We start from the raw sequence: 27071 nt of genomic DNA, 5'->3' as shown, positions 1-27071 counted from the left end.
TAGATTGTGGTTGGGCGAATATTTCAGTCTTTATAATCTTTCAAGATTCTAGCCTTCTGGTGATTACAGAATTTTGGATTAGGATCATAATGTACCTTATGTATCCAAATAAAGTCATAGCCTAAAGACGATGGTTAAGTCATGTACACCTGAACACCAGAGGACAGAACTCAGCTGATAGCAATGAGATATCCTGATGGCATGAAGCACTCCTGCCATCTCAGCACCTGGGAAGTGTGATCCGGGGCATCAGATGTTCAACCATTCTCTGCTACAAAGTGTGTTCAAGGCAACCCTGGTCTACCTTAGGGCATTTCTAGAGAACAACAAAATGTGGTTGGTTATTAAAGTAGAGGACATGCAGTCTCAAGGGCTTGGGAAAGTGAGGGTGGATTTAGAGGACTTTGAGGACAAGTAAATGGTGAACGTATTAAAAGTGCATTGTATTCATATATGGTACTCTCAAAGATTTCATAAAAATGCATTATTAAAAACTACAACAATACTCATTATTCTCCCTTAGTATGTGCAGAGAAAGGTGCAGACAAACAATTTAAAGGAGCTTCAGAGTAAAATAACACTAAATAGCCATGCATTGCCTATCCATTTAAATTACTTCATGCGTGAAATAGAGTACAGCATAGTTCAAAAGTGATGAATGACATTTGCATAGTGAAATTAATCTGACTTTTAGCAAAAGTCTCTTGAAGAGAGGGACATAAAGATTATCCACTGCATCTCCTTCTTTTACACCTATTCGTTCAGTTGTTCTTCAGAATTTAAAATGATCTGTTAAGGATGTCTGAACATCAGAAAAGGCTCTCAACTTGTCCTATTGAAAAGACCTGTTTGGGAGGCATCTAGGCAGTGGGAACGGGTCCTGTGCTCATTGCATGAGTGGGCTGTTTGAAACCTGGGGCTTATGCAGGGATGCTTGGCTCAGTCTGGGAGGAGGGGACTGGACCTGCCTGGACTGAGTCTACTAGGTGGATCTCAGTCCTCGTGGGAGGCTTTACCCTAGAGGAGGTGGGAATGGGGGTGAGCTGGGGTGAAGGGGAGGGTTGAAGGAGGGGGGAGAACAAGGTAATCCATGGCTGATAAGTACAACTGAATGGTATTGTGAAATAAAATTAAAGGGAAAAAAAGAGAAAAGAACAGGCAGGTGCCATAGCGAGGTGCTCAGTCTTCTGTAGCAGGATTCTTAAATGTTCTCGCCAGTTCTTTTGCTGATCCTGTTTCCTCAGACTGGAAGCCCCTGCGTCCTCATATCTGAATGGCTCTCAGCTGAACTGCTGCTCCAAAGCCTGAAAGCTTAACCAGCCAAATGCTTCTAGTTACTGCTCTTCATGCCTTATACACCTTTCTGCTATCTGCCATCACTCCCTGGGATTAAAGGCTCCCTTCTTGGGATTAAAGGTGGGAGTAACCATGCCTGCCTGTATCCTTGAACACATGGATTTCTGCTTTGGAATGCTAGGATTAAAGGTGTGTGTTACCTACCACTGCCTATCCTAAGTATCTAGTGGCTTATCTGTTGTGTATTGTGGGGAACACAATACCACCACATTTCTTCTTTTTTTTGTCTAAAATTAATTAAAAATATTTTCATTACTTATCCTATGTAAAACAATAGTTCCTTTTTAAAAGTGTTTTGCTTTTTATAATAGATTCAGTAATCTACCTTTTGTCATTTTTATATCTTCCCCCTTTCTTTTTAGAGTAGATTCAATTGTCTGCCCTTTTATCTTATTACTTCTTTATCTTTTTTCCTTAGGGTAGTTTCAGTGATTTTCCTTATATCTATATTCTCTTCTTTATTTTTCCTTTTTTTAAAAACAAAACCTCTGAATCTAATCTCCATAATTAGCTTTTTCCCTGACCATTAACAATTAACAACTTGTAACCAACTATCATAAACAATGACAATATTCATAACTCATAAACCAACCCAAAACCACCCATCCCACCGCTTGGGAATGTGGGCGTTGTTTTCTAAAAATTACTTTCTGCTTTCTAGGGGTGAAGATACCTTTAGGGAATCCTGAAAAGGAAATTTTTTGGTTAATTGTCAAGTACTGTATCATTTGTCCAGTCGCTGCATAGTGAGAAAGCTCAGGGCTTTTCTCACGTCCCTGCTCAAGTAGTCTGTCAGGCTGAATTATCTCAGCTAGCCATCTCAAAATTGTCCTGAGCAGTTTGTAGTCCAAAGTTGATTTTTCCTTGGTGTTAATCAGCTTAATGGCTTTACCATAGTCGATGTGGATTCATTATTGTGGGATCCTATCATCCTTTGAAGATTCCAAAGTCGCTGTTAGGTGTGGTCATGGTTCCCTTTAGAATGTTTTTTTTGTCCCTCCTCTGTGGTTCGGAGCAAACATAGTCTCATAAATGTCTGTTTCTCGGGACCATGAACGTTCCTCCATAGAAGAGAAAATCTTCACATCAATTTTCTTGCCAAACTTTCCCAAACTGACCTTTGTCAATGTTTTCTTGTAACACGATGGTCCTGGCAATTCTCTGAACAAGCATCAGTAAACCCTTCATCCCAGGTAGCAGCATCACCACAGTCACCAATAAGATGAGAAGGAGCCAGCAACTTAGAGCAACAGCCACTGCCTCTATGGTTCCACTACTGTTTGTGGCTCGGCCACAGCCAAAGCTTCTCCTAGGTTGGCCTCAAACTCAGGATCCTCCTGCCTCTGCCTTCTTCAGTAAATCCTACTGATGTGTGTCACCACAACCGGCCGGGTGTAGCTAGGGTCTGAGCTGGGGCCCACAAAGCCACAAACAAGTGGCTTGTTTGTGAATTTGTAGCACAAACATTGTGCACCAGATGTAGCAGGAATCTTAAAAGTTCTTGCCAGTTCCTTTGCTGATCCTGTTTCCTCAGACTGGAAGCCATATCTGAATGGCTCTCAGCTGAATTGTGCTGTTCCAAAGCCTGAAAGCTTAACCAGCCAAATGCTTCTAGTTTCTGGTCCTCAAGTCTTATGTACCTTTCTGCTTTCTGCCATTACTCCCTGGGATTAAAAGTTTGATTTCTGGGATTAAATGGGTGTGTCTCCATGCCTGCCTGTATCCTTGAATCATGAATTTCTGCCTCTGGAATGCTAGGATTAAAGGCGTGTGCTACCACTGCCTATCCTAAATATCTAATGGCTTTTCTGTTCTCTGACCCCAGATATGTTTATTAGGGTACACAATATTTTGGGGAACACAATACCACCATAGTCTTCTCTCTGAGATCTGGCCTCAATATCAGTTTCATAGATTTAGGTATTAGTTTCTGGGAGGGCCATGAAAAAAGACAGTTAATCACTGATGCCCCTGCCAGCAGGACCAGGACATAGGACACACCAAGTCTGTGCCACTGAGCCAGCCCCTACAGTCAGCACTTGCTAGGCCAGCCAGTCTCCACAGCAGCTCAGGGACAAAAAATGGGACTGGTCCATCCCCGCCAAAATGGGTAACTGTAACCCCAAACTAACCCTAGCGTATCAAGTTCCTAGCATAACTGTCACTCACATAAACCAATCCCAAGTCTGTTCCTATGTAGTCTGAAGACCAGAAGAACCCCTTGCTTAACCCCTATGAAATCCCTGCCCCATTGCTTCTCTGGGTCTCTCCTGCTCTGCTGCATCAGACAGACAGAGACACCAGGCATTTCTCAACAACAGTAAAAAGACTTTGCTCTTTTTAATTTTTTTAAATCAGATTTGGTCTCTTGGTGGTCTTTGAGGATTCTGGGTACAACACTATATTCAGCAACTTCATATTCTTAACATAGGCTCTTTGATATTCTGCATCCCTTCAGAAACTGCTGGCTCACAGAGATGTTTTCTTCCCAATTCCTCCTAATTGCTTCATTGGATTTGCTCTTTTGATTTGTTCACATTTGAACTGAAAGCTAATTGGTGGAGAGTCATTTAAAATTTCCTCATTTCTTTATTTACATGATATTATGGATTGAGAGTTGAGTTGAAATCCACTTCTGTAGTAGGAAAAGGGACCAGGGAATAAGAAAGCAATAAATCAGGGCCAGAGTGTCATCTCAACACAGGCCAGACTCAGCGTGTCAGCTCACCAATTGCTACTGTGGCATCACACAGGATGCAGGCGAGAATTACATTCATATGTCCATATAGATAAAGATAAACTTGATATTTTCCTGGGTAGGGTGAATTCACTATATTGCTGTGACTAGAATTGAGTTTAAAACTATTGTAACAGGAACTGTTGGGTATTTACTACTAGAGGTAAAATGAACTGTATCCATCCCTTCTGGTGAAAATCTAATTATTTCTACCAGGTCCCAAAAGTAATCCTTAATACCTTTGTACCTTAAAGTACAATCTTGTGATCTTCTCTGCATTTCTTTTTCTTTCCTTTTTTATTTATGTAATCCTTCATTATTCCTTCCATTTTCAATATACTTTTGATAAAAGTTGTTATATTTACATCAGTAACCAAGGAGCTATTTGTGAGTGATTGTTGCCATGAGAGGTCAAATCAATTGTCTTCAATCTAGGGGACAATTGGCACTGGAATGAGATAGAAGGCAGGAGGCAACTAAGAGAGTCTGAGACACAACATAAAAAACCAGAGGCTAAAGCAGGTTCATTTCTGTTGGCGGAGAGAGTGGCATGTATTTTCTCTTTGGAAAACATGAGGTTTGATAGACATGAAATGAAGACTGTGATCTGCACAGGAATTAAAATTGGGTGACCAAAAAGGGCAAGGTGATTTTTGGTCTCTCTTCATTTTTCCTATGATTACTTTTTTCTTTCCTTTGTTTACATTTCTATCTTTGATTTTGTTGTTGCAATATGTTTACTTTGAGTCCATTCTTCTTACAAATTCACAAAGTCCTTGTGGATGGCCTTGCAGTACAATTCTATGGCTTCTACTCCTTGGATCTGTGGTTGAAGATTGCCTACGTCCTTCCGGCATCCTTTGTGTTTGTTTTTCTCTTTAATTCTGTTTTGAGAGACTTTCTATCTCTGAAACCCCAGCTGGAATCCACTCTGTAGTCTGAGATGGCCTCAACTCAGATATGTACCTGCTTGTGTCTATTTAGTGCTAGGATTAAAGGTGAGTACAGGGATTAAAGGCACCTGACTTTCTCCAAGCATTAGAATTGTAAGGCCATATTGTGTCCCCTGCAATTCTCATGAAGGAAGTGCATAGTGAAACTAAGGGGTATGCTTATGATTTGCTGGAAAGAAATGTTTTCATAGGAATGTTTCTTCAGGCCAACATTGCTTTAATCGCTTAAAACTTAGATATCTTCAACAAACTGAAGATTCAATCATTTTCACACCTTTTGGCTAATCCATTTGCATACTTTGATCATTTTTCCCTATTATGTGGAATTTTTTATTCTTCCAGAAGAATTGAGGTTTGAGGATTAAACATTCAAAATTTTAGTATTATCGTTTTAAAGGACTTCAGACTTCAGAAATATTAGTCACTGAGTTTTGAGGCTTCTTTGGGATGATTGCATTTGGGGTTCTGTCAATTTGTTGGGATTAAACACATTTTGATAAAAGACCACAGTCTTTGGGCATAAGACCTCAACATGTGGCTATCAGGGGAAACAATTCAACCTAACAATCATCATGCTTGGAGAAATTCATTCATAGTAACACAAGCATTTAATCCCTGCACTTTAATCCCAGAGTCAGCATCTGTGAGATTGAAATTAAATCGGACTACATAATAGTTACAGTACAGCCAGGGATACATCCGGAGATAATGTTTTATAAAACAGAGGAGCAGCAACTTCAAGACAGTAAAGAATAGACAGAAAATGAAAATGGATTCTTGAAGTAGTGAGACAGCTCTGGGCCCCCAGAACTGAGTACTTTGAAGCCATAGAATTATAGTGCAAGATTATTGTCTACAACCTAATAAATTTGTGAGTAGACCTGGCTAACAAGGCAGCCATTTGCAAAAACAAGCAAACACCAAAAAAATTAAAAAGCAAAGAAAAAAAGACAGGAAAATGTAGACAAAATTCTAAACAGTCTTAATAAATAAGAAACACAAGCAAATTGAGGGGTAATAGCCAAAGAGAATAGAGAATTAGTAAAGAGCCACTGACCACTCTTTAGCTTACCATCAAGTTGTAGTTTCCTACACCAGAGAGCTTCATCCTGCCTAACCTGGGATTTTTATTAACCAGAACTTTCCTGTTCTGCTTTCTCATTGACTCTAAGACCAGCCACAACCTCTTAGTCACTGCCTGTCTATACATACATCCAGGTCTCTAAGGTTGGTACTGGGATTAAAGGCTTGTGTCACCAGGCTTGACTGTGTCCTTGACCACACAGAGACTCTGTCTGCCATGTCATCAGATTAAAGCCTTGGACTACTACTGCCTGATTTCTGTTCCAGGCTCCCTATGACCTCTGATCTCCATGCAAACTTTATCTATTAACATACAAATAAAATCACTTTTCAGCACAATTAAAATATCACCACAGGAAAATCCTCATTTTGTATATACATTTGAATTCCACCCTATACTACAATCCTCCTCACATATCTATCGTACCTCATGTAAAACAAGTCAAACACCTTCACTTTGACCCTAGAGATGAGCCCAGGAAAGACTGCAGTTTCTGTGTTGTGCTTCAGGCACCTCCTGAGCTCTTCTCTCTGTGTTTCATTCCACTGCCAAGAGCTTTACCTTGTTCACTGCAGCATTTGAATTCCAATCCCTATGGATATCTGAAAATTTTCACCAGTTTGGAATGAGCTATATGTCCGAAGTCATAGTAGATTAATGACAATCTTTATATTCCCTTTCAGATTGGTACTGTCCCCTTTCACTGCAGTGACTGACTATATGCTTTGGATGTGTTCTCCTTCCATGGTATAATCTAGGATTGCATAGAGATGACGGGCTGGGGGTTGAGGGAGGTTTCCAACTGTAATTCAATTAAAAGGACAAGTGTCTTTCCCCTGTTTATTTAGCTTGTTTTTTTTTTTTTCTGTTCTAGTGAGGTTTTGCACATTGGCTAGGCTGAACTTGGTCTTCCTAGGCTACTAGGCTGTTCTAGGACTGGAGACCCTCCTGCTGTACTCAGTGATTAATAGGATTAAAGTGTTGACTGCCACACCCACACACAAGAGGTGTGGTCCAATCTCATCAAATGATTGGCTTCTCAGATTGAATCACTGAAGCCAGGCACTATAAAAGGGAGACAACTTGAAGAGAACCTCAGATGAAGAAGAGCAGTGACCTGGAGACACATTAGATCCTAGTGCTTGCTGGAATCACTGGAGAAGTTCACTGTAGATGTAAGTAACTGTAGAATAGGAACATTTGACTTCTTTGTTGCCTAGTATGTGTGTTTTGTGAATATTTGTGGGGTTTGAGAGATGCTCTTTCACAATCTTGGGAGATCTCACAGATGGAGTGTGGTCCTTTGGACCTTTCTGATCAAGGGTTTAACCATTAAAATTCTGAAGGATAGCAATATGCTTTTTTTTATAGACTTGCCTTGGCTGTCCTGTGAGTTGAAGGCTGTTGGTCATTCAGTTTCAAAGTTTTTCTTATGAAAGTTTAGCTTTGTGGCTCTTTAGAATGGGAGACAAGGGTGAAACTTAATACTTCAGGTTCAGCAACTACAACTTCCCCTTTGATAAGGAGGGAACAGACAGCCTTGTGCTACTGAATGCCTTGCTGTTCTCTTCTTTCAGGTCATCCCATCCTCAACCCAGGATGTTTCTCTCTGATAAGTCATGTACTGTTACACTCACATCTCTCGTTCTGGTCTTTAGAATAAATTGTGTAGGACTCTGTTTAAGTATTTACTGTCAAGATATAATGGAACTGTGGTTATTGGAATGTATCTGGGCCCCATAACTCCTAGGGAGTGGCACTATGAGGAGGTGTGGCCTTGTTGAAGAAGACTGAATGAAACCTGCCTGGAATCCAGACCTTGATGTGGAGGGCACACCTTTAATGTGGCCCACACCAACTGGAGTAATTGAGTCACTATTGGAGTGGGATTTGAGGTCTTTTCCTCAAGCATCAATCAATGTGTAAGATTGTATCTGTTGATGTACCATGTATCAGTCTCAGCTCCAGCACCAAATCTGACTTTCTGAGGGCATGCTCCTCAAAATGAGGGACTGAACCTCTGAACTGTAAGTGAGACACCAAAATGAAATGTTTCCTTTTTTAGAGTTGCTGTGGTTATGGTGTCTTTCACAGCAATAGTAAATGCTCAATAAGATAGAAACCATCTGTGATAAGACTCTTAGTTGTTATTATTTAATTATGTCTGTTTTAATTTATAGCTTTAACATATTCACAAATTTCTTAAACAGATCTTCAAGTCACAAGACAGATACTTGACTGAACCAGTTGAATTTTTTGAGGATTCTCAACAGAATGGCCTCACAGCACAGCAACTCCTTGAAACCCCAGTCACCAGAATGTAGCCTGGTATTAGACAATAGGAAGTTTATTCCAACCCAGGATACTTCTCTACAGTGGGAAGAAGATATCTGTAACCCTTCCATTGCTCAGATCAACTTTCCCACAAATGACAATGGTTCCCGTGCAAAGCAGGAGCTGCAAGCAATCTTGGAGACGTTTACCTCCTGGTTGAAGCCAGAAAAGCATAGCAAGGAGGAGATGATTTATCAGGTGGTCTTGGCTCAGTTTCTCAAAATTGGGCACCACAAGGACCAGTCTGTCTTGAAAGAGAAGTGGGAATCAAGTGGCAGAAACATGTGGAGATTCATGGAGGATATGACTGATGAGTGCTTGAAGCCTCCTAGCATGGTGAGTACCTTGGTTGAGAGATGGTTAAGTTAGCAATCAAGACAGTCATTTATATTTGGGGAAAAGTAAGAAGATGGAGTTATTTTATATGTGAGCCTGTCCCACTCCAACAAAATATTTACAATGGGAGATTATCTACTACTATAAATGTGATATAAATTTAATGGGCTTAAAATACAAGAAGGCCATGGCTCTTTTAATGGATACATTTATATTTAAAATATTTACATGGTGATAGGGAGACTGGGAGATGATATTTGAGCAAAGCTTGTAAGGGTTTAGAATAGAGACCCTGGGATTGGAAGACTGCTCATTTATGTAGGTGATTTATTGTAATTTTGAGTATTTAGTTGGACTTGCAGTACACACTTAAAGGGCTGGCTCTCAGACCTAGTCTGTTATTCCAGGAACTGGGCTTTGGATACTGGGAATCTAATTGGCTTAATGGTTTTCTAAATTGTCTACTACATGTCATTAAATTCCTATGTATAAAACTGAATGTGCAGGAATGAAGAATATGGATTCTGATGCTGAAATATGGCTATTGAATGCACATTGAACAGTGCCATACCCCTAAGAAAAGCCCTGATGAATAATAGTGCTGCAACTCAAAGTTTTAGAACTGAAATTCTTAATTTAGATGTAATTACATTGAAACTTCTTTAAATGTCTAGGTTTGCATAATTCTCAGTTACTCTCAGAAATGGTCAAGGTGGTGACATTTTTCAAACACTCCATACATACATTTCTAAATGTCATGGTTGAAATAACTTCTTATTACATTAGACTTTTAAATTTGGATATTAGTTGGTTTGTTTGGTTGCTTGGTTAGGGTTTTTTTTTTTTTTTCAATTTGGGACTTGCTTTTGTTCAACTGGCTTAAGTAGGATTCAGAGGAATTATACTTTCCCTCATTTCAGGTACTGGATTAAAGCTGTCCACCCCCACACCCTAATGTTTATTTGACATTTTTACTCTATGCACTTGTTGTTATTTCAGTTTGTTTTACCCCACATTTCACTCCTTTGATTTTGTTTTAAACTGATCATTTCATGATTGAAACTGAATTCCAAATAAAATGCTGTCATGTTCTTAACTGCAGAGACAACATGTTTAGGTAGAGACAATATATGTGTTAGAAGTGTTTCAGTCAGATGTGAGTTGTATTAAGGACATAATAATAGAAAACAATACCCCTTCAAATATAGCTATGATACTAGGGACATCATCAACCAAGGGTTTTTATCTAGAGTTCGCAGATAAATTTAGCAGCCAAAAATATAAATATTGGAAGTACAACCCACTCACACAGCAAAGTGAAGTGACATTTTAAGAGATAGGGACCACTGACAGACTATTGGCTGGAAGTGGGGGATGGGAAATCTTCAGCTATATGGAATGAAAATGTCAGAGTCATGGGCATGAAAGCAGAAAGTTACAATTGCCAATGTGACACCAGGACACCAAAAGGACATCAATTACAAAGTTATGTTAGACATCCAAAGATTTTCAGAAAGAACTAACTATTACTAATCAAAGGCCGAATTAGGAGATTCTAGCATAGCAGCGATCTGTCAGACAAAGAATAGAGAAATGGTAAGGGTTCTGGGCCCTGAGTAATAACTATAGAACCTGGGTGCAAGAGAAGGAGGAAAAATAAGGAGGTACGAATTAAGAAGATACAGAGAAACTCTAGCCATACAACTCTTTGTTAAACAGAAAAAAAATTATTAGAACAGATAACTCCCATCAAATAACAGAAGAGGCCCCAGAGGTGCAAGACCCACAGGCAAGTCTATGTCAGAATTTTTCCAGGCTCCTTTGGGTCTTCTCGATCTTCAGAGTCCCTCCCACCTGATATGTCCTCCCTAGCCTTTGGGTCTTCTTAGTAAACCAGCGATTTCATTATGGTTGCCCTAGACTGGGTGGAATGGGGACAGTCCTGGAAAACAATGAGAAGCCTTTTTTTGATGGAGTAATTCTCTATTTTCTGGATTGGAACAAGAATTCCTTTCCTTGTTCAATGCATTGAGCAGGTGAAGAAAATGTTGTGGCTAGACATTGCATAAACCCATCCTTACTTTTCTATTGGAACAGTGACTCAACACTTGCAAATACATTGTGAATAAGGACTTTAGAGAATATAACTTGTGAATGACAGAGTAACACCATTAGAGATGAGAGATAGACAAATGACCTAAGTCACAGTTCAGTGATCCCATGCAATCAGTTAGAGGACAGGTTTTTCCTCATCCTCAAATGCACAGATTCATTGGCAATGGTCCTCTGGCTTTGTTTACAGGTTCACGTCTCCATGCAGGGGCAGGAAGCCCTCTTTTCTGAGAACATGTCCTACAAAGAATCCATGAACCTTCTGAAAGAGCAGCAATCAGCAAGAAGTTCAATACAAGATAGTGCAAGGACACCCTTGCCAATCTCCCAAGACATGTTATTGACAACAGGTAAGTGTCAGGAAGCTGCACGGAGGAAGGGTGTGGTGTCGGGATGTTTTCTTGGGCACAGTTTCATAGACTGTCTTATTTACATAGGACAAGAAGACTGTGAATATGGCCAAAACAATGCCTGGAGCACTAGTGATGTAAATGGTGGGGATAGTAGTCCTGCACATGAGATGGACTCCCTTTCCCTTACCCAACAAGGTCAGATTTATGATCCTAGAGACAGAAGTGTTCCTGATGGAAATCCTCTGGATTACAGCAGATCAAGTCAAGTCACCTCTAGGTACCAGGAAGATTTTGAGGGAGGAACTTCCTCTGAAGATGTCCCTATGGAGGTAAACCCAGAGATTATCTCCATGCCAGAGCAGACAGAAGACTGCCAGAATCATGATGCAAGCTCCACACGTGGGGGTCGCCAAAAGAGAAGCCTCAGAGTCCCAAAGACATACAAATGTGAGGAATGTCCCAGAACCTTTAAATATCCCTGTAGACTTTCCGCCCACCAGAGAATACACAAGAAGCAGAAGTCTTTTTTCTGTAACACGTGCCATAAGGGCTTCTATACTCACTCAGACCTGAGAGTACATAAAGTCATACACCAGAGAAATAAACCTTTCAAATGTAGTACATGTCGAAAGTCTTTCAGCAATCAAACAAATCTGAAAGCTCATGAGAGGATTCACACAGGAGAGAAGCCCTACACCTGCTCCCTGTGTAACCGTAGCTTCCGCCAGTCATCCACATACCATCGTCACCGGAGGAATTGCCACAAATCAGACTGAACTGTGTACTTCCTCACCAGAAGACAGCAGGGCTCCAGCTTCCTGTTTCATGTGTAGATGAAGAAGCATGCAGCTTCTAAACTGCAAGTAACCATTGAAGACATGACTTGTAACTTTTGAATTTTTCCATCTGTCTGTGTCAATAAAGAAGATGAGTCTCCTCTATGTTCAGTAATATTTTTCTAAGGCCTTAAATAGCTTATAATTTCTGCCTGATATACATTAAATAAATAAATGGAATTGTAATACAATTGCCTCTCATGTGTATTTTGTGTGGTCTGTGCTTGGAATGGTGTTAGTTTTTGTCTGCTTTTTTTTTGCCTCAGTTCCATAGCATGAGTGGACAATAGAGGTCTGCATTGTCAGTTCTTTATTTTTGCCTTGTTTGAGACAGTGTTTTTCTTGTTAGGAGCTTTGTACATAAGTTTGTCTGGTAGTACAGATTCCAAACATTCTCTGATCTGCAGCTTTTATCTCTGAAGGTTCATGTCTGTGCCCTGCCATTCTCTCTGACTTTTGGTACCCTGTTAAAGTTTCAATCCCAAGTCTCAGGCTTGCAATGTAAATGCATTGCCCTCTCAGCCATCTCCCATCCTATGAGCGATTACTGCTTAACATTCAAGAATGTGCCCCCACAGGTGTGACAGGGACTGATGTAGAGTAAAAGTGCCATATTCTGTAGATCTCTGAAGTATGAGGGGCATTCAGATGTCTGAATAGACAAACTTTGTTTCTAATTACTTTTTTCAAGCTCAACCCTGAAAACTTATGCAAGGGACTGAGTAAATTAGTAAACTTATCTCTGTAATATTATATCAGTACTTATTTACCCTGACTACATTTAAAAAGAAACTTGATTACTCATGAGTGACTATTAAAAACAATGCTTTTAAGTTGAATCTCTTTTAGCATCAAATACAGGTTCAGTAAAGAAACCAAAACAAAATGAGTACAAACAATCTCAAAGTTCAATATTTGGGACTTATTTGTAATCTTTTTGTTTCTTTTACTTAGATGATTGGATGATGTCCTTTGACCCCACCTTTGGCAGCACATACATAGCCTGTCTGTTTTATTTTATTATGTCTGGTGCTTTCGGTGATCATCACCTGACACTGGCAATTTTTAAAACTGCTAAGGTCCACCATTGCAACAAGACTCTTTTTGGACCTTTAGTCCTGCCATATATTTGCAAATCTCAGCTGTTTTCAATGATCCTTTTATGTCTTTAAAATTATTATCATTTTACATGGGTAAATCTTAAATTCCAAAGTTTAGCTGCCAGAGCAAGGTATATTCCTGTGTATAAAAGCATTGATGTGCAGCTTTAATATTTATCAAATATTTTATTTATTAAACCTATGTTGTTATCTATTTAAATTTTTTTAGCAACTTATTGTTGAACATCTGGAAAAGACATAAGTACTGAGGTGTTACATATATATTTTGTTAAAGCAATAATTACTTACACACATACATACAGTTGGACCCAAGTTACATATATACATACAAACAGTTAAAGCTTGCTTACATTTCCAAGTCACATACCTGTTTAATCATTAGCCATTTTTAACCAACCAGAATTAACTCTCACATTTAGTATTTGCAGGTATAAGAAATCATAAGAAACAGTTCACTGACCTTTTACAGTATAGCCTTATATAGGGAGTGACATTTTCTTCTTGGAGCCAGATCCTGATCAGGTTTTAGCCCCAGGGCAGGTCTTTGTAGTCTCACCCAACAGCACGGGAAGGCGTGTACCATGGGGGCAAAAGACTGCTGTTAATCTCAGGTTTTTAAGTACATGAGAGAGGCAGACTAAAAGTGACTCCATGCCCTGGCTGGGCCCACAGACCTGTCAGCTGTGACCCTGGAAGGGCAGTTAGTTCTCCACCAGTCCCCCCATTCTGAGCTCCTCAAGTCTCCAGCTGGCTCCTGTCCAGCTGTGCCCCTTGTCCATATGGGAGCCCAGCCATCACCTGCCAGCTGGCCTTGCTCACAGCGGTCCCTAGCACAAGGCAATGCCTAGTTCCCATGCAGCCAAGCCTCTATTCCATAGCTTTCTGAGCCAGCTGGGGCCCCGATCCTGTTGCATCCAGGCCCTGTGATGCTCACAGGTTGCCTAGCCCTCTCAGTGGTGCCCTGGGTCCCTGAAGCAGCCGCTGCCTGCAGGACTCATTGTAGAGCTTTCTGTTACCTGCTGCCTGTGCTCTCTTCCCTCCCCAGACCTATCACATGGCTCCTATCACAGCAGGAGCCATGGTGGCTGCTTAGGGGAAGTGGGGACCCCATCAGGGAGAGTGGTCTTGGCTGGGAGAGTTTGCCTCCAGAGGCATTTTGGAGGGTTTTTTTTTCCTGCACCGGCAGGTGGATCTGCCTGAGGGGGTTGGGGCTTGTGGTTTTATCATTAGTCTCACAGGTCCTCTGGAAGGTCCTCTGGAAGGACCCGTTTTTTTTTTTTTTTTTTTTTTTTTTTAACATGGAATTTCCTTAGGATAAAGGGAGGAAGTGGGAAACAGTCTGAGGGCAGTTGGGGTTGAAGGGACAAGGGAATAAGAGGACTTTGAGAAGGAAGAGGTGGGGGTTGGAGCCCCAACGTTACTGGGGCAGGCAAAGCAGTGAGGAATGGCTTCACCCAGGCACCTGCAAAATGACATCCATAAAGGCATTGTGAGCCCAGGTGAGGACATCCTTCCAGTTATCTAAAGTTTCCTTAGGGTAAAGGGAGGAAGCAGGAAACAGTCAGAGGGCAGTTGGGGCTGAAGGGACAAGGCCAGTAAGAGGAGTTTGAGGAGGAAGAGGTGGGGGTTGGAGCCCCAGCGTTACTGGGGCAGGCAAAGCAGTGAGGAAAGGCTTCACCCAGGCACCTGTGAAATGACATCAATCAATGTTATCCATTTTTTTCTTGTCTTCCAGACAGGCGTTGTGAGCCTGGGTGAGGACATCCTTTCAGTTATCTAAAGTCAAACTTAGGAGGGTAATCTGTTGATGCCCCATAGAGAGGGAAGGAATGTGGTAGACATAGACAAGGGCAGATAAAACACACACACAAACATGGATAGACACAATCCGCACGGTGGTTGATTCAGCCACAAACCCAAAGTATTGATTCAGATGTGAGTGGCTCATCAATGAATTTCTTCCATTCTGTAGGTTATATCTCCACATAGCTGGTAGTTTCCTTTAATGTTCAGAACATTTAAAGTCCTGCAATTCCATGTATTAATTCTTGGTGCATTTCCCGCACTCTTGAGCCTTGTTGCTTCTAACTATATCTTACATTACTAACATTTCCACTGAGAGTTTTAGCATTTCAGCTTTTGAGTAATTTATCACTATTTTTTTTTCTGCAGGGTGAGGGGATATAGACCTAGGCCTATTCTTTTACAGGTGGATATCAATTTACACATATTCATGCTGGGTCAGCATGTCTGACAACTAACTGAGTCACAAACATTCAAGAGAGAAGTGACTGTGTCTTTCTGAGATTCTTCATGAGAACAGCTGAGACTTAGCAGGGCAATGGTAGGGAATACCAGATCTCTCATTTGTCACTCTTGCTCAACCTGTGTTGCTTTGTATCCGCTCATGTCCCCAGATCCTTGAACAGCATTTGCCATTAAGAATAACAAATGTTGATGACACAACACGAGGGAGATGCAGTAACACTCCTGTGGTGATACTGTGTTTCCCAAAATATTGTGTACTCTAATAAATTTATCTGGGGTCAGAGAACAGACAGCCACTAGATACAAAGGCTAGGAAATGGTGGCACTCACACCTTTAATCCTAGCATTCCAGAGATAGAAATCCCTCTGGATCTCTGTGAGTTCAAGGCCACATTGGAAACAGCCAGGCCTGGTGACTCGCCTTTAATCCCAGGAAGCAAGGATTTAATCCTAGGGAGTGATGGTAGAAAGCATAAATGTATATAAGGCGTGAGGACCAGAAACTAGAGGCATTTGGCTGGTTAAGCATGTGGCTGGTTAAGCATGTGGCTGATTAAGCATTCAGGCTTTTAAGCAGCAGTTCAGCTGAGAGCTATTGGGATGAGGACACAGCAACTTCCAGTCTGAGGAAACAGGACCAGCTGAGGAATTGGCAAGGTGAGATAGCTGTGGCTTGTTCTGTCTCTCTGATCTACCAGCATTGACCCCGATAACTGGCCTTGGGTTTGATTTTATTAATAAGAACTTTTAAGATTCCTGCTACACACTCCAAATGGATATTGGTTATCACTTTTAAATTTTGTTGAAGAATAACAATACGAATTGTTTACTTACCTATGCATTCTGCACTAAGGTTTTTTTCCTCCATATGCTTAGCAGCTTTATCTCCTACTTTTATTTATGTTTACTTGTTTTAATTGTATCTGATTGTACAGTATGTGATGATCTCTCATTGCAATTTAGATGTGCATCCGGTCATTGTTTTTCCTTAATTACTGGTGATGTTGAGTCTCATTTTATACACATGTTGGACATTTTTGAAATGATTTTTAGGAATTTTAACAAAGTCTGGAACCCATCTCTTGTTTGTTTTATATTTTAGGTTTTTTCAAGTTTAGTTTCAAATATTCATTATATGCTAGAGTGAGTAAGCATTGGTTAAGAGTACATACTGTTGTTATTTTGGATCTGTGTTCAGTTCCTAGCTCCTGCAGTGGATCACAACCATATACAAATCCAGCTGTAGAAGATGGCAAGCTTCTGGCCTCTGTTGTCACTCACACTGATTTGGGATTCCCAAACACACACATAATTAAAAACAAGATAAATCTTAAAATAAAATATTCTTTAAATATTATGAATATTTAATCAATCATTGTAAATATGATTTTGAAATATTTTCTGTTGTTTCTCTTGGTGAAATTTCAAATCTGTTTCATCTGAGTTTCAAGAATAATGGTGTGTTTTAAAATTTTGTTCTTTGAAAATTAACCCAAAATCATTGTGTTTAGTCAAAAGGGATGAATACATTAATATTTTAATTAATTTATTTACTTTAGATTTTTAAGAATGGGTTTCTCTGTATGTTGAGTTCACTGTCTTGGAACTGCCTCTATAGATCAGAATAGCTGCAAATTTATAGATCTGTCTGCCTCTGTCTCTTGAGTCCTAAAATTCAAGGTGCTACCATCATGTCCAGAGAAAACATACATTTTTTAGTAAACATATCTAATATTTCCCCTTACAATAACAGAGAAAATCTCCTTTTATAAAGAAAACATTTTTAACATTCTTCTTCAGTGAGATAGCTATGTAAATCCAATAAAGTGGTGAATGTTGTATTTAAGCTAACTTCGTGAAATAATGTAAACTCATAACGTATTTCTAGAGTCTGTTGACTGGGATACATTTGTTTACCTTTTTCATAGGAATGAAAATGACTCCTGCAAACTTGGCAATGGGAATTTTCCTCTTCTCTCAGATTACAGTGGGCATGCTTGGCAATTCCTCAATACTATTTTACTATGTCGTTTTGATATTCACTGGAAAGCATTTAATGCCCAAAGACCTGATCCTAGAGCACTTGACTTTTGCCAACTGCTTGTCTCTCATCACAAAAGGCATTCCACAGACAATGGCACACTTTGGATTCAAGGATTTCCTGGATGACATTAGATGTAAATTCATATTGTATATTTACCAAACAATGAGAGGGATGTCCCTATATGTCATGTGCCTATTGAGTAGCTTCCAAGCAATCACAATCAGCCCCAACAACTCCAGGTGGCACAAGTTTAAACACAGAACCACCAAGTACATTGGTCCCTCCTGCTCTCCCATCTGGCTTGTGCACATGCTGTTAAACATCTTGACTCCAGCAAGAGTATTAGGCCCCATTTACAAGAAAAATATGACTAACTTGGGGAGTAATGGATACTGCTCATGGTTTGTGTCTGGCAATGTGGCAGTTGCACTGTACATGTTCTTACTGTGCTTCTCTGATGGCCTGTGTCTGGGTCTCATGGCCTGCTCGAGTGTCTTCATGGTGAGTCTCCTCTACCAACATAAGAGACAAGTCAAGCATATCCGCAGTGCTCACCACTTTCTGAAAGTCTCACCTGAGGACAGAGCCACCCAAACTATCCTCATCCTGGTGTGCACATTTACCATCTCTTACTCGGTGTCATCCATCCGGCTTGTCTTTAGGACTTCCTCCAACGGTCCAATGCTATGGGGAGTAAGTGTATTCCTATATCTAGAAATTTGCTTTCCCATAGTTTGCCCCTTTGTTCTCATCAGCAATGTCAAGTCTATTTCTAGCCTGTTTTCACCCTGCTGTGGTAAGAGATAGCTCTCTCCAAGTCTGACATGAGCCCTGTTTGTCCTTTCATATGTATTGGCATAGTGTTTTTAATCTTTTGTATAATGCTAAGACTGAATTTTGAAGATATTCTGCATCCTGTACCTGTTTCCTGTGTCTGATGGTCTGATCAATAGTCATTTTATTATAGCTTTTTCTTACAGAGTTTCTTATCCAATAATGAGAATTGTTCATATATGTGAAATCATCATATTATACAAATTAGTAGATAACAATTGGCAAAGTATAAGTCAACATGAAAAAATATGTATGTGAGTCCTGATCTTATCTGAAGTATCAGTGAAAGATTTTCGGCTCTTATTGGTGTGAATGAGGTGTTTTTATTTTGCATGCATGCATATTTTTTCCTACATGTGTGTCTATGTACCACATGCAAACCTGCAGAGGTCAGAAGAGGATGTTCAACCTTTAAGGACTGGAGTTACAGGTGATTTGAGCCACCATTGAGTGCTGGACAGAGAGCCTGTGTCCTCTGGAAGAGCAATCAGTGCTCTTAAGCACCAAGCCATTTCCCCAGCCCTGAGAAGTTTCATTACATTTTGTTTTGTTTTAATTTTGTGTAGCTGTTTGTGCTACGTATGTTATCATGAGAATCCTGCTGTCCACAGAGGTAAGGAGAGCATTCTGGATTCTCTGGAACTTGAATTACAGGTAGTAGGAGTCACTTAATGTGATTGGTGGAAACTAAACTCAGTTCCTCTAGAAGTTCACTAAATGCTTTTTAACCACTGAACCAGCTCTTCAGCTTCATAGTGTTTTTTTTTTGCTTCTCATATGTAGAGACTATAATCCTTCAAGTATCATCATCACTAGTCTGAAAGTGTTGTAGAAAAATGGAGGGATCAGAAATCAGCTTAAGAAAATTAGCCTCCGAAATGCAAATATTACATTTTCTTTCATGTGAAATTAAGGAACATAAAAGAGTCAGAGTGAAAAATGAACTACTGAGAAGAGGAAAAGAACTAGAGAGCAGGAAACAGGGACACAGATGAGACAGTGAAGAATGAATAGGACACAAACAACTAATGCACATGTGTGAAAATATCATGATGCAATCCATTGCTATGTACAATTAAGACATGCTTTAAAATAAAAGAATAATTAAAGCCTGTCTCCACTACCCCGTGTCACATTTGGTTCATTTTATCTCCATGACTCTAGCTGCTCCATGCCATGTTCTATAACATCCACTTTCTAGAAGGTTCATCAAAATGTTTTATTTGTGTATAATTCTATTTGTTACACTAACTCTTTTCTTCATGAAAATATTCCCCTAACCTCTGGCTTTTCCCTGAGGAGTAAAATTAATAATATACTTTATTTATAATAATTTTCCTTAGAGGAAATTTCTCTTTTTCTGCAAAGGAAAGATGGGTGTACCTTGGGTCTTCTGGTTCCTAGAGAATGTACACCCCAATCACCCAAGTCCTTCCCACTGGGGGATAAAAGCTTCATCTTCTCCATGGTGTAGGAAGCAGAGGCAGGCAGATCTTTGTGAGTTCAAGGCCAGCCTGATCCCAGAGAGAGATTCAGGAAAGGCTCAAAGCTACATAGAGAAACCCTGTCTCCAAAAAACCAAAAATCAAAACAAAACAACAACAAACACATGCACAGGGGGCAGAGACTTTCAATCCTGAGTTTTAGCACCATTGTTAACAGGCATTGACATATTATTTCTAAGTAACAGTGACACTACCAAACCTTGAGTGCCCTCCTTGAGTCTGTCTAGACAGTCTGTTTCTACACATTTAAGTTTCTTTCATTCAGATAGCTCATCTTTAGTTTTTCTTCCATTTCTCTTTTTCAAGAAAGAGGACAATTTCTTTGGAAGTATTGCAATACCATTAGAAATTTAGAGGAAGCATTTTCAAAATATGGAATTGGAAAAAAATGTTACTTTCAAAAGCACACACACACACACACACACACACACACACACACACACACACACACACCATACTCTACAAAGCAGCAAAGACAAAGGAACCTAGGACACAAGGGAGAGTATTTGATGGATGTGTTATTTCTCTTTCTTGTTACTGTGACAAAATGCCAGACAAAGGGCAAATCAAATAAGGAAAGCTTTGTTCCCAGCAGTCTGAAGGCAGAGTCCATCACGGTAAGGGAGCAGCAGTGAGGGAAGCTGGAGTTGTGGTGAGAGAGCTGAACGTGTATGTCACTGTTGAGTTCACAGTCAGGCAGCAGTGATAGGAATGCCTGTGCACACTTCATTTTTTCCCTTTGTCCCTTGTTATTAAACCTCTACATCAGCCTATGGCATGGTATCACTCCAATTCAAAGTGGGTTTTTCTTCCTTAAATTGAACCTCTCTGAAACGTTCTCACACTTACATGGGCAAAGAAGAATAATCTCACTAGTCCTTATTGTTAACTTCACTCCCCAAAACAAGACTTTAATTATACAATTTTGAATGGGCAAATGTTACCCACCTTTTAAATGCATTGTTTACCATATTTTAATAATTGACATAAAACTCCAAGAGAATATTAATCCTTGACTGACATAGTAAGATATATCCTTAGGTACAAAGGTAGCACAACTGTTATTGGGGTCATCTATCAAGGGCTGGATTTAGGACTTATTCTTCAAGAAGAAACACATTCTGGATGCTGCAATTTTGGTCAGAACTCACAGGCCCCATGGATGAAATTACTGCTATTATTTTTGTAAGTGGACACAGTGTCAAACTGCCCTTTAAATTTATGTATCTATACCCGTAGAACTTGCCAGAGAAGTTTCTTTGTACCGTGAAGGTGGCTATCACACTGACCAAAGAGCAGAGACTAAATGACTCTGTAATCATTTGTCACAAATGGGATATATGTATGATCCTCCTCACTGCAAAGTTCAGGTAACATCATGGAAAAGGGAGTGGAAAGACTGCATGCAAGAGGCAGATATCATGGGGTCAATCAGAGAAAAACAGTACCTACTGTCTATGACAGGACCATGGCACTCATGATCTCACAATTAATTGGTTACCTGCATGAGATCTGTACAAGATCAGATTAGTCAATATTTTCAAATAGGAAGGGGTTCCTGAGAGCCCAGCCATGACTGAGTAGCTATAGACAGTTCATGGCTTCTGAGATGGGAAGATTAGGTTTCCTTAAGGGTGTGGCCCCTAGTAGGTCAAGCAAGCTCCAGTGGATGGACTTGTACACCTATGAGTATATGGAGGGCAGAAATTTAATTTGGTGGGTTATATAACATAAAGGACATAAAATTGGGGGAGGTTGAGAATGTAGGGCTAAATCTAGAGGACTTAGGAGTGAAAGTAAGGTGGTGAACATGATCAAAGTGCATTGTATGTATATATGATATTCAAAGAATTAATAAAATTTGCTTCAATAACCATAATCTGTTTTGAAGTTTGTACCAGCCAACATATACATATGTGCACTGTATTCCACTTATGAGGAATTTCAGAGCAAAAACTCTAAAGGAGAGCTTATACATTTAACTATTCATATAAATTATTTTATAAACATGGAAATGAATAAAATATAGTTTGTAAAAAAAAAGGAATGACAACAGCATTAATCTATCTAGGTAGATTAATCTGTCTTTTAGAAAATGTAATTTAAAGAATGAGAGAGAAAGGTTATCTACTGCATCTTCTTTTTTAAGATTATTAATTCTGTTACTCTTCAGAGTTAAAAAATCTCCAAGGATGTCTGGGCATTGGGAAAAGCTCTCAACCTGTCCCATAGGCATCAAGGTCATGCAACCAACTTCATAGTCTTAGTATTGGCCCTTTGTGTCGTCTGCATTCCTTGTAGCACTGGAGGCTCACTGTGATGTTTTCTTCCTAATTACTCCTAATTGCTTCATTGGATTTGCTCTGGTGATGTGGACACCTTTGCACTGACATGTAATTGGTGGAAAGTCATTTAAAAGTTTTCTCTGCCCCCTATGTAGATGGTGTTATGGATCTAGAGTTGAGCTGGAAATCATTCCTGTAGTAGAAATGGAGACCCAGGAGTCATAAACCTATAACTGAGGGCCCAGAATCTCATCTCAACACAGGACAGACTCAGCCTTTCAGCTCGGCACATGCTGTTCTGTCATCACACAGCATGCAGATGACAATTGTTTTCATGTCACAACACTGATAAATACAAAGAAGACTGACATGGGTGGACGACTTGACTATATTGCTATGATTAGAATTCAGACTTGAATTATTTAACAAGAATTGTAGATTGTATAATACTGGGTACAAAAGAGCCGATTGTCCACCCCTTCCTATAAAAATCTAATCACTTCTACAAGATCTCAAAGATTATCCCTCATTAAGTTGGAATTCTTTTCCTTCTTTATTCATTCTTTCCTTTATTCATTTATTCATTGCTTCCTTTCATCTTGAGGTTTCATTCCAAACTTTATGAAAATGTGTTAAATTTCTACCCCTAACCAAGAAGCTATTTACAATTGAAACATGCTAGGAGAAAAAAAATCAGTTTTCTTCAATGGATTGACACTGTGTATATTAACCATATTCAAGAGCAGGCTTTATATCAGGAAAAGTTGGCCAACACAAATTGTACACTATATTAATCCAGTGATTTTTTTCCATTCCCTTGTGTCTTTCCTTTTGTTGTTCATAAGAAGGAGAAAGAAAGTAATTTCAATGAGTAGGATATAGGAGAGGATTAGAAAGGATTTGAGGAATGTTGAAGATTATAAGTGAAGCCTTCTGGAAAGTTGGGAGTCAGTATACCTGAAGATCCAGGTATGCCACTCTTGGGCATATACTCACAGGATTATCCATTCAACATAAAGAACACTTGTTCTACTATATTTATTGTGGCTTTATTTATATCAGCTAGTGACTGAAAAGAACCTTCTTCTCCATCAACATAAGAGTGGGTACAGAAAATGTAATGCATTTACAGAATTGTTAATTTCTCAGCTGTTAAAAATGACATAAAAAGTTGCAAGAAAATGGATGTGTGGTGGTATTGTGTTCCCCCAAATATGTGTACCCTAATAAACATATCTGGGGGCAGAGAACAAAACAGCCACTAGATACTTTGGATAGGCAGTGGTAACAAACACCTTTAATCCTAGCATTCCAGAGACAGAAATCCATCTGTTCAAGGATACAGGCAAGCATGTTGACTCACGCTTATTCCCAGAAATGGAGCCTTTAATCCCAGGGAGTGATGGTAGAAAGTAGAAAGGTATATAAGGCGTGAGGACCAGAAACTAGAAGCATTTGGCTAGTTAAGCTTTTAAGTTTTGAGCAGCACAGTTCAGCTGAGAGCCTTTCGGGTATGAGGACACAGAGGCTTCCAATCTGATGAAACAAGATCAGCAGAGAAGTTGGCCAGATGAGGTGGCTGTGGCTTGTTCTGTCTCTCTGATCATCCCGTGTTCACCCCAATACTTGGCTCTGGGTTTGTTTTATTAATAAAGACTCTTTAAGATTCCTGCTACATCTGGCGCCCAAGTTCGTGGTATATATTCATGAAAAAGCTGCTTGCCTGTGGCCTTCTGTGCCCCAGCTCAGGCCCAAGCTACACTCTGCCAGTAGGAGGATCCTGAGTTTGAGGCTGGCCTAGGAGGCTTGTGAGAAACTTTGGCCCATATCGAACCTCAAACAGTGGTGGTACTTTGGAGGCAGAGGCTCCTGCTCCAAATTGCTGACTTCTTCTCATTGTGTTGGTGACCGCGGTGATGATGCTCCCTGGGACAAATGGTTTACTGCTGCTTGTTCATAGAAGAATTGCCAGGACCATTGTGTTACCAGAAAGCATTGACAAAGGTTAGTTTGGAAAAGTTTGTTAAGACAAATAATGGAGAGAAATTGCTGTGAAGATTTTCTCTTCTAGGGAAGAACATTCTTGGTTTCAAGAGACAGACATTTATCAGACTGTGATTACTCCAAACCACAGATGAGGAACCAAAAGAAAAAATGTCTGCAGGGAACCATTACCACGACCCTGCCTAACAGCGATTTTCAAATATTCAAAAGGAAGACAGGACTCCACAAAGATGATTCCAAATGGACTATGTTATAGTCATTAAGCTGATTAACACCAAGGAAAGATCGACTTTGGACTACAAACTGGTCAGGACAATTTCGAGATGACTAGCTGAGATGATCCACCCCGACAGACTACTTGAACTTGTGACAAGCCCTAAACTTTCCTGTTATGCAGAGATTGGACAAATGATAAAGGACTTGACAATTAACCCAAAAAATTTCTTTTCAGGATCCCCTAAAGATGTCTTCACCCCTAGAATGAGGAAGTAATTTTAAGAAAACAACACCCATATTCCCAAGAGGTGGGATGGGAGGTTTTTGGTTGTTTTATGAGTTATGAATATTGTCATTGTTTATGATGGTTGGTTACAAGTTGTTAATTGTTGATGGTTAGGAAAAGAGCTGAACAAGGAGATTAGATTCAGAGTATTTGTTTAAAAAAAGATAAAGAAATAATAGGATAAATAGGTAGATCCCTGAATCTACACTAAAAAGAAAAAGGGGAAGATATAAAAATGAGAAAAGGTAGATTACTGAATCAATTATGAAAAGAAAAAATACTTTTAAAAAGGAACTACTTGTTTTAAAAAAGATAAGTAACGAAAAAATTTGTCTGAGTTTATCACATGTTACTGGACATTGTTAATATATATAATGGATCTGAATCTGACAAATTTTAATGGACTTGACATCATTAATGTAATTCTTGACTGTATATACTATATATACTTATTGGATATTTTTTCTTGTATTAGTTATAAGGTTTTTTTAATTTTAGACAAAAAGAGAGGCAATGTGGTGGTATTGTGTTCCCCAAAATATTGTGTACCCTAATAAATTTCTATGGGGTCAGAGAACTGAAAAGCCACTAGATACTTAGGATAGGCAGTGGTAGCACACACCTTTAATCCTAGCATTCCAGAGGCAGAAATCCATCGGTTCAAAAATACAGCCAAGCATGTTGTCTCAGGCCTTTAATCCAAGAAAGCAAGCTTTTAGTCCCAGGCAGTGATGGCAGCAAGCAGAAAGGTATATTAGGTGTGAGGACCAGAAACTAGAAGCATTTGGCTGGTTAAGCTTTTAGGTTTTGAGCAGCACAGTTGATCAGAGAGACATTCAGATATGAGGAAACAGAGGCTTCCAGTCAAAGGAAACAAGATCAGCTGAGAAGTTGGCCAGATGAGGTGGCTGTGGCTTGTTCTGTCTCTCTGATCTTCCAGTGTTCACCCCAATACTTGTCCCCGGGTGTGTTTTATTAATAGAGACTCTTTAAGATTCCTGCTACATGGATGGAACTAGAAAAAATTATCATGAGTGATGTAACCCTGAACCAAAATGATAAATATGATATGCATTCCCTTATAAGCAGAGATTAGTCAATAAGTAAAAAATAACCAAGTTCCAATTTATATACATAGAGATATTAGGGAAAAAAGAGGAATCTAGGGGTGAAACATGTATCTCCCTGGGAGGGAGAAATAAAATGGACATTACATGCAGACTGGGTAGATAGGAACAAGAGTGGAGTAATGAGGTGGTGAGGAAGATGGGGTGCAAGGAGAGAGTGCAAGGAGAGACTGTTGGAATTCTGGGCATTTTGAGGTGGTATGGAAAACTAGTACAGTAGAAAAATACTGGAATTGATGTGGGAAACCCTTTGATAACTTCTACTAATGGGGGATTCAGAGACTCAACTGGCCATCTCTTGTCACAATGTGGGGCTCCCCGAAGCAGGACTAGGTTGTATTTAATTGACTTTTGGCCAATGGGGTTCCATGGAAATCCCCAAACAACCTAGGCTGTTGCTGACAGAAAGGTTGTTTTCCTCAAAGTGGCTGTGGGGTCCCAATACTGAAGATAACACTCAAACAAATCATTGAACATGGAGAAGGAGAACTGCTGTGTACATGGAGCCTTTACCCCTACATTCTAGTCTCTTTGGTGCAGGATGGTACTCTGCAGAATCCCAACAGAGAAATGTAAACACCAACACAGTCACAAAATTTTTGACCTGTAATCTTTTCTGGCTGCAAAATACTCTAGGCCATTGGGGTACAAACTTGTGAGAGTAGCCAACCAACACCTGATATGACATAATGCACACTCCATGAGAAAGAAGATCATAGCCAATAGTGCTTGAGTAATCAAGAAGAAGAGACTAAGTGGCGAGAGAACGAGGGTAAATCTGTTTAAGAAAAAAAAATGTATCAGTACAAATGACTCCTAAGTATATTCTGCTATTCTCATAGAGATTTTTGCACTCAAAAATTTCAGCATTGTGGTTTTAGAGGACTTTAGATATCAGAATTTTTAATCCCTGAACTTTATGCTTTTTTTCGGATTATGACATTTAGGGTTCTGGCTTTTTTCCTGAGGTCAAGAAGTTTTTTGAATTGATACCATAGTCTTTATGATGAAAACCTCAACATATTAATTTCACAGCATATAATTCAACCAAACAAAGAGAGTGCTTTTAGAAAACCAGTCATTGTGGCTGTGGTAGTGTGAATGTAATTGGCTGTCATAATACTATAAGGAGTGGCAGTATTAGGAGGTATGGCTTTGCTGGAATGGGTTTGGTCTTGTTAAAGGAAGTGTGTAACCGTGGGTGCAGCCTTTGAGATTTCCTATGCTCAGGATACTGCCCAGTGTGTCAGTTGATTTCCTATTGCCTGCAAGATGTAGCA

General features: G+C 39.7%; 2 protein-coding genes across 2 annotated transcripts; both read left to right on the top strand.

Annotated features, from left to right (window-relative positions):
* Positions 1–8404: 8404 nt before the first annotated feature.
* LOC143274394 (zinc finger and SCAN domain containing protein 4D-like) lies at positions 8405–12041 on the top strand. Its single transcript, XM_076577463.1, has 3 exons — positions 8405–8800; positions 11103–11262; positions 11350–12041. The coding sequence occupies exons 1-3, from the start codon at positions 8405–8407 to the stop codon at positions 12039–12041; spliced, it is 1248 nt and encodes a 415-aa protein (XP_076433578.1).
* A 5358-nt stretch (positions 12042–17399) lies between these two features.
* Positions 17400–18341, top strand: LOC102904539 (vomeronasal type-1 receptor 2-like). The gene has a single exon (XM_076565106.1). The coding sequence runs from the start codon at positions 17421–17423 to the stop codon at positions 18339–18341; it is 921 nt and encodes a 306-aa protein (XP_076421221.1). The 5' UTR covers positions 17400–17420.
* Positions 18342–27071: the final 8730 nt, after the last annotated feature.

This window comes from Peromyscus maniculatus, chromosome 1 (assembly GCF_049852395.1).
Source record: "Peromyscus maniculatus bairdii isolate BWxNUB_F1_BW_parent chromosome 1, HU_Pman_BW_mat_3.1, whole genome shotgun sequence".
Lineage (NCBI taxonomy): Eukaryota > Metazoa > Chordata > Mammalia > Rodentia > Cricetidae > Peromyscus > Peromyscus maniculatus.
Note: the sequence above shows the minus strand (reverse complement) of the source record. Positions and strands in the feature narration are given on the sequence as shown.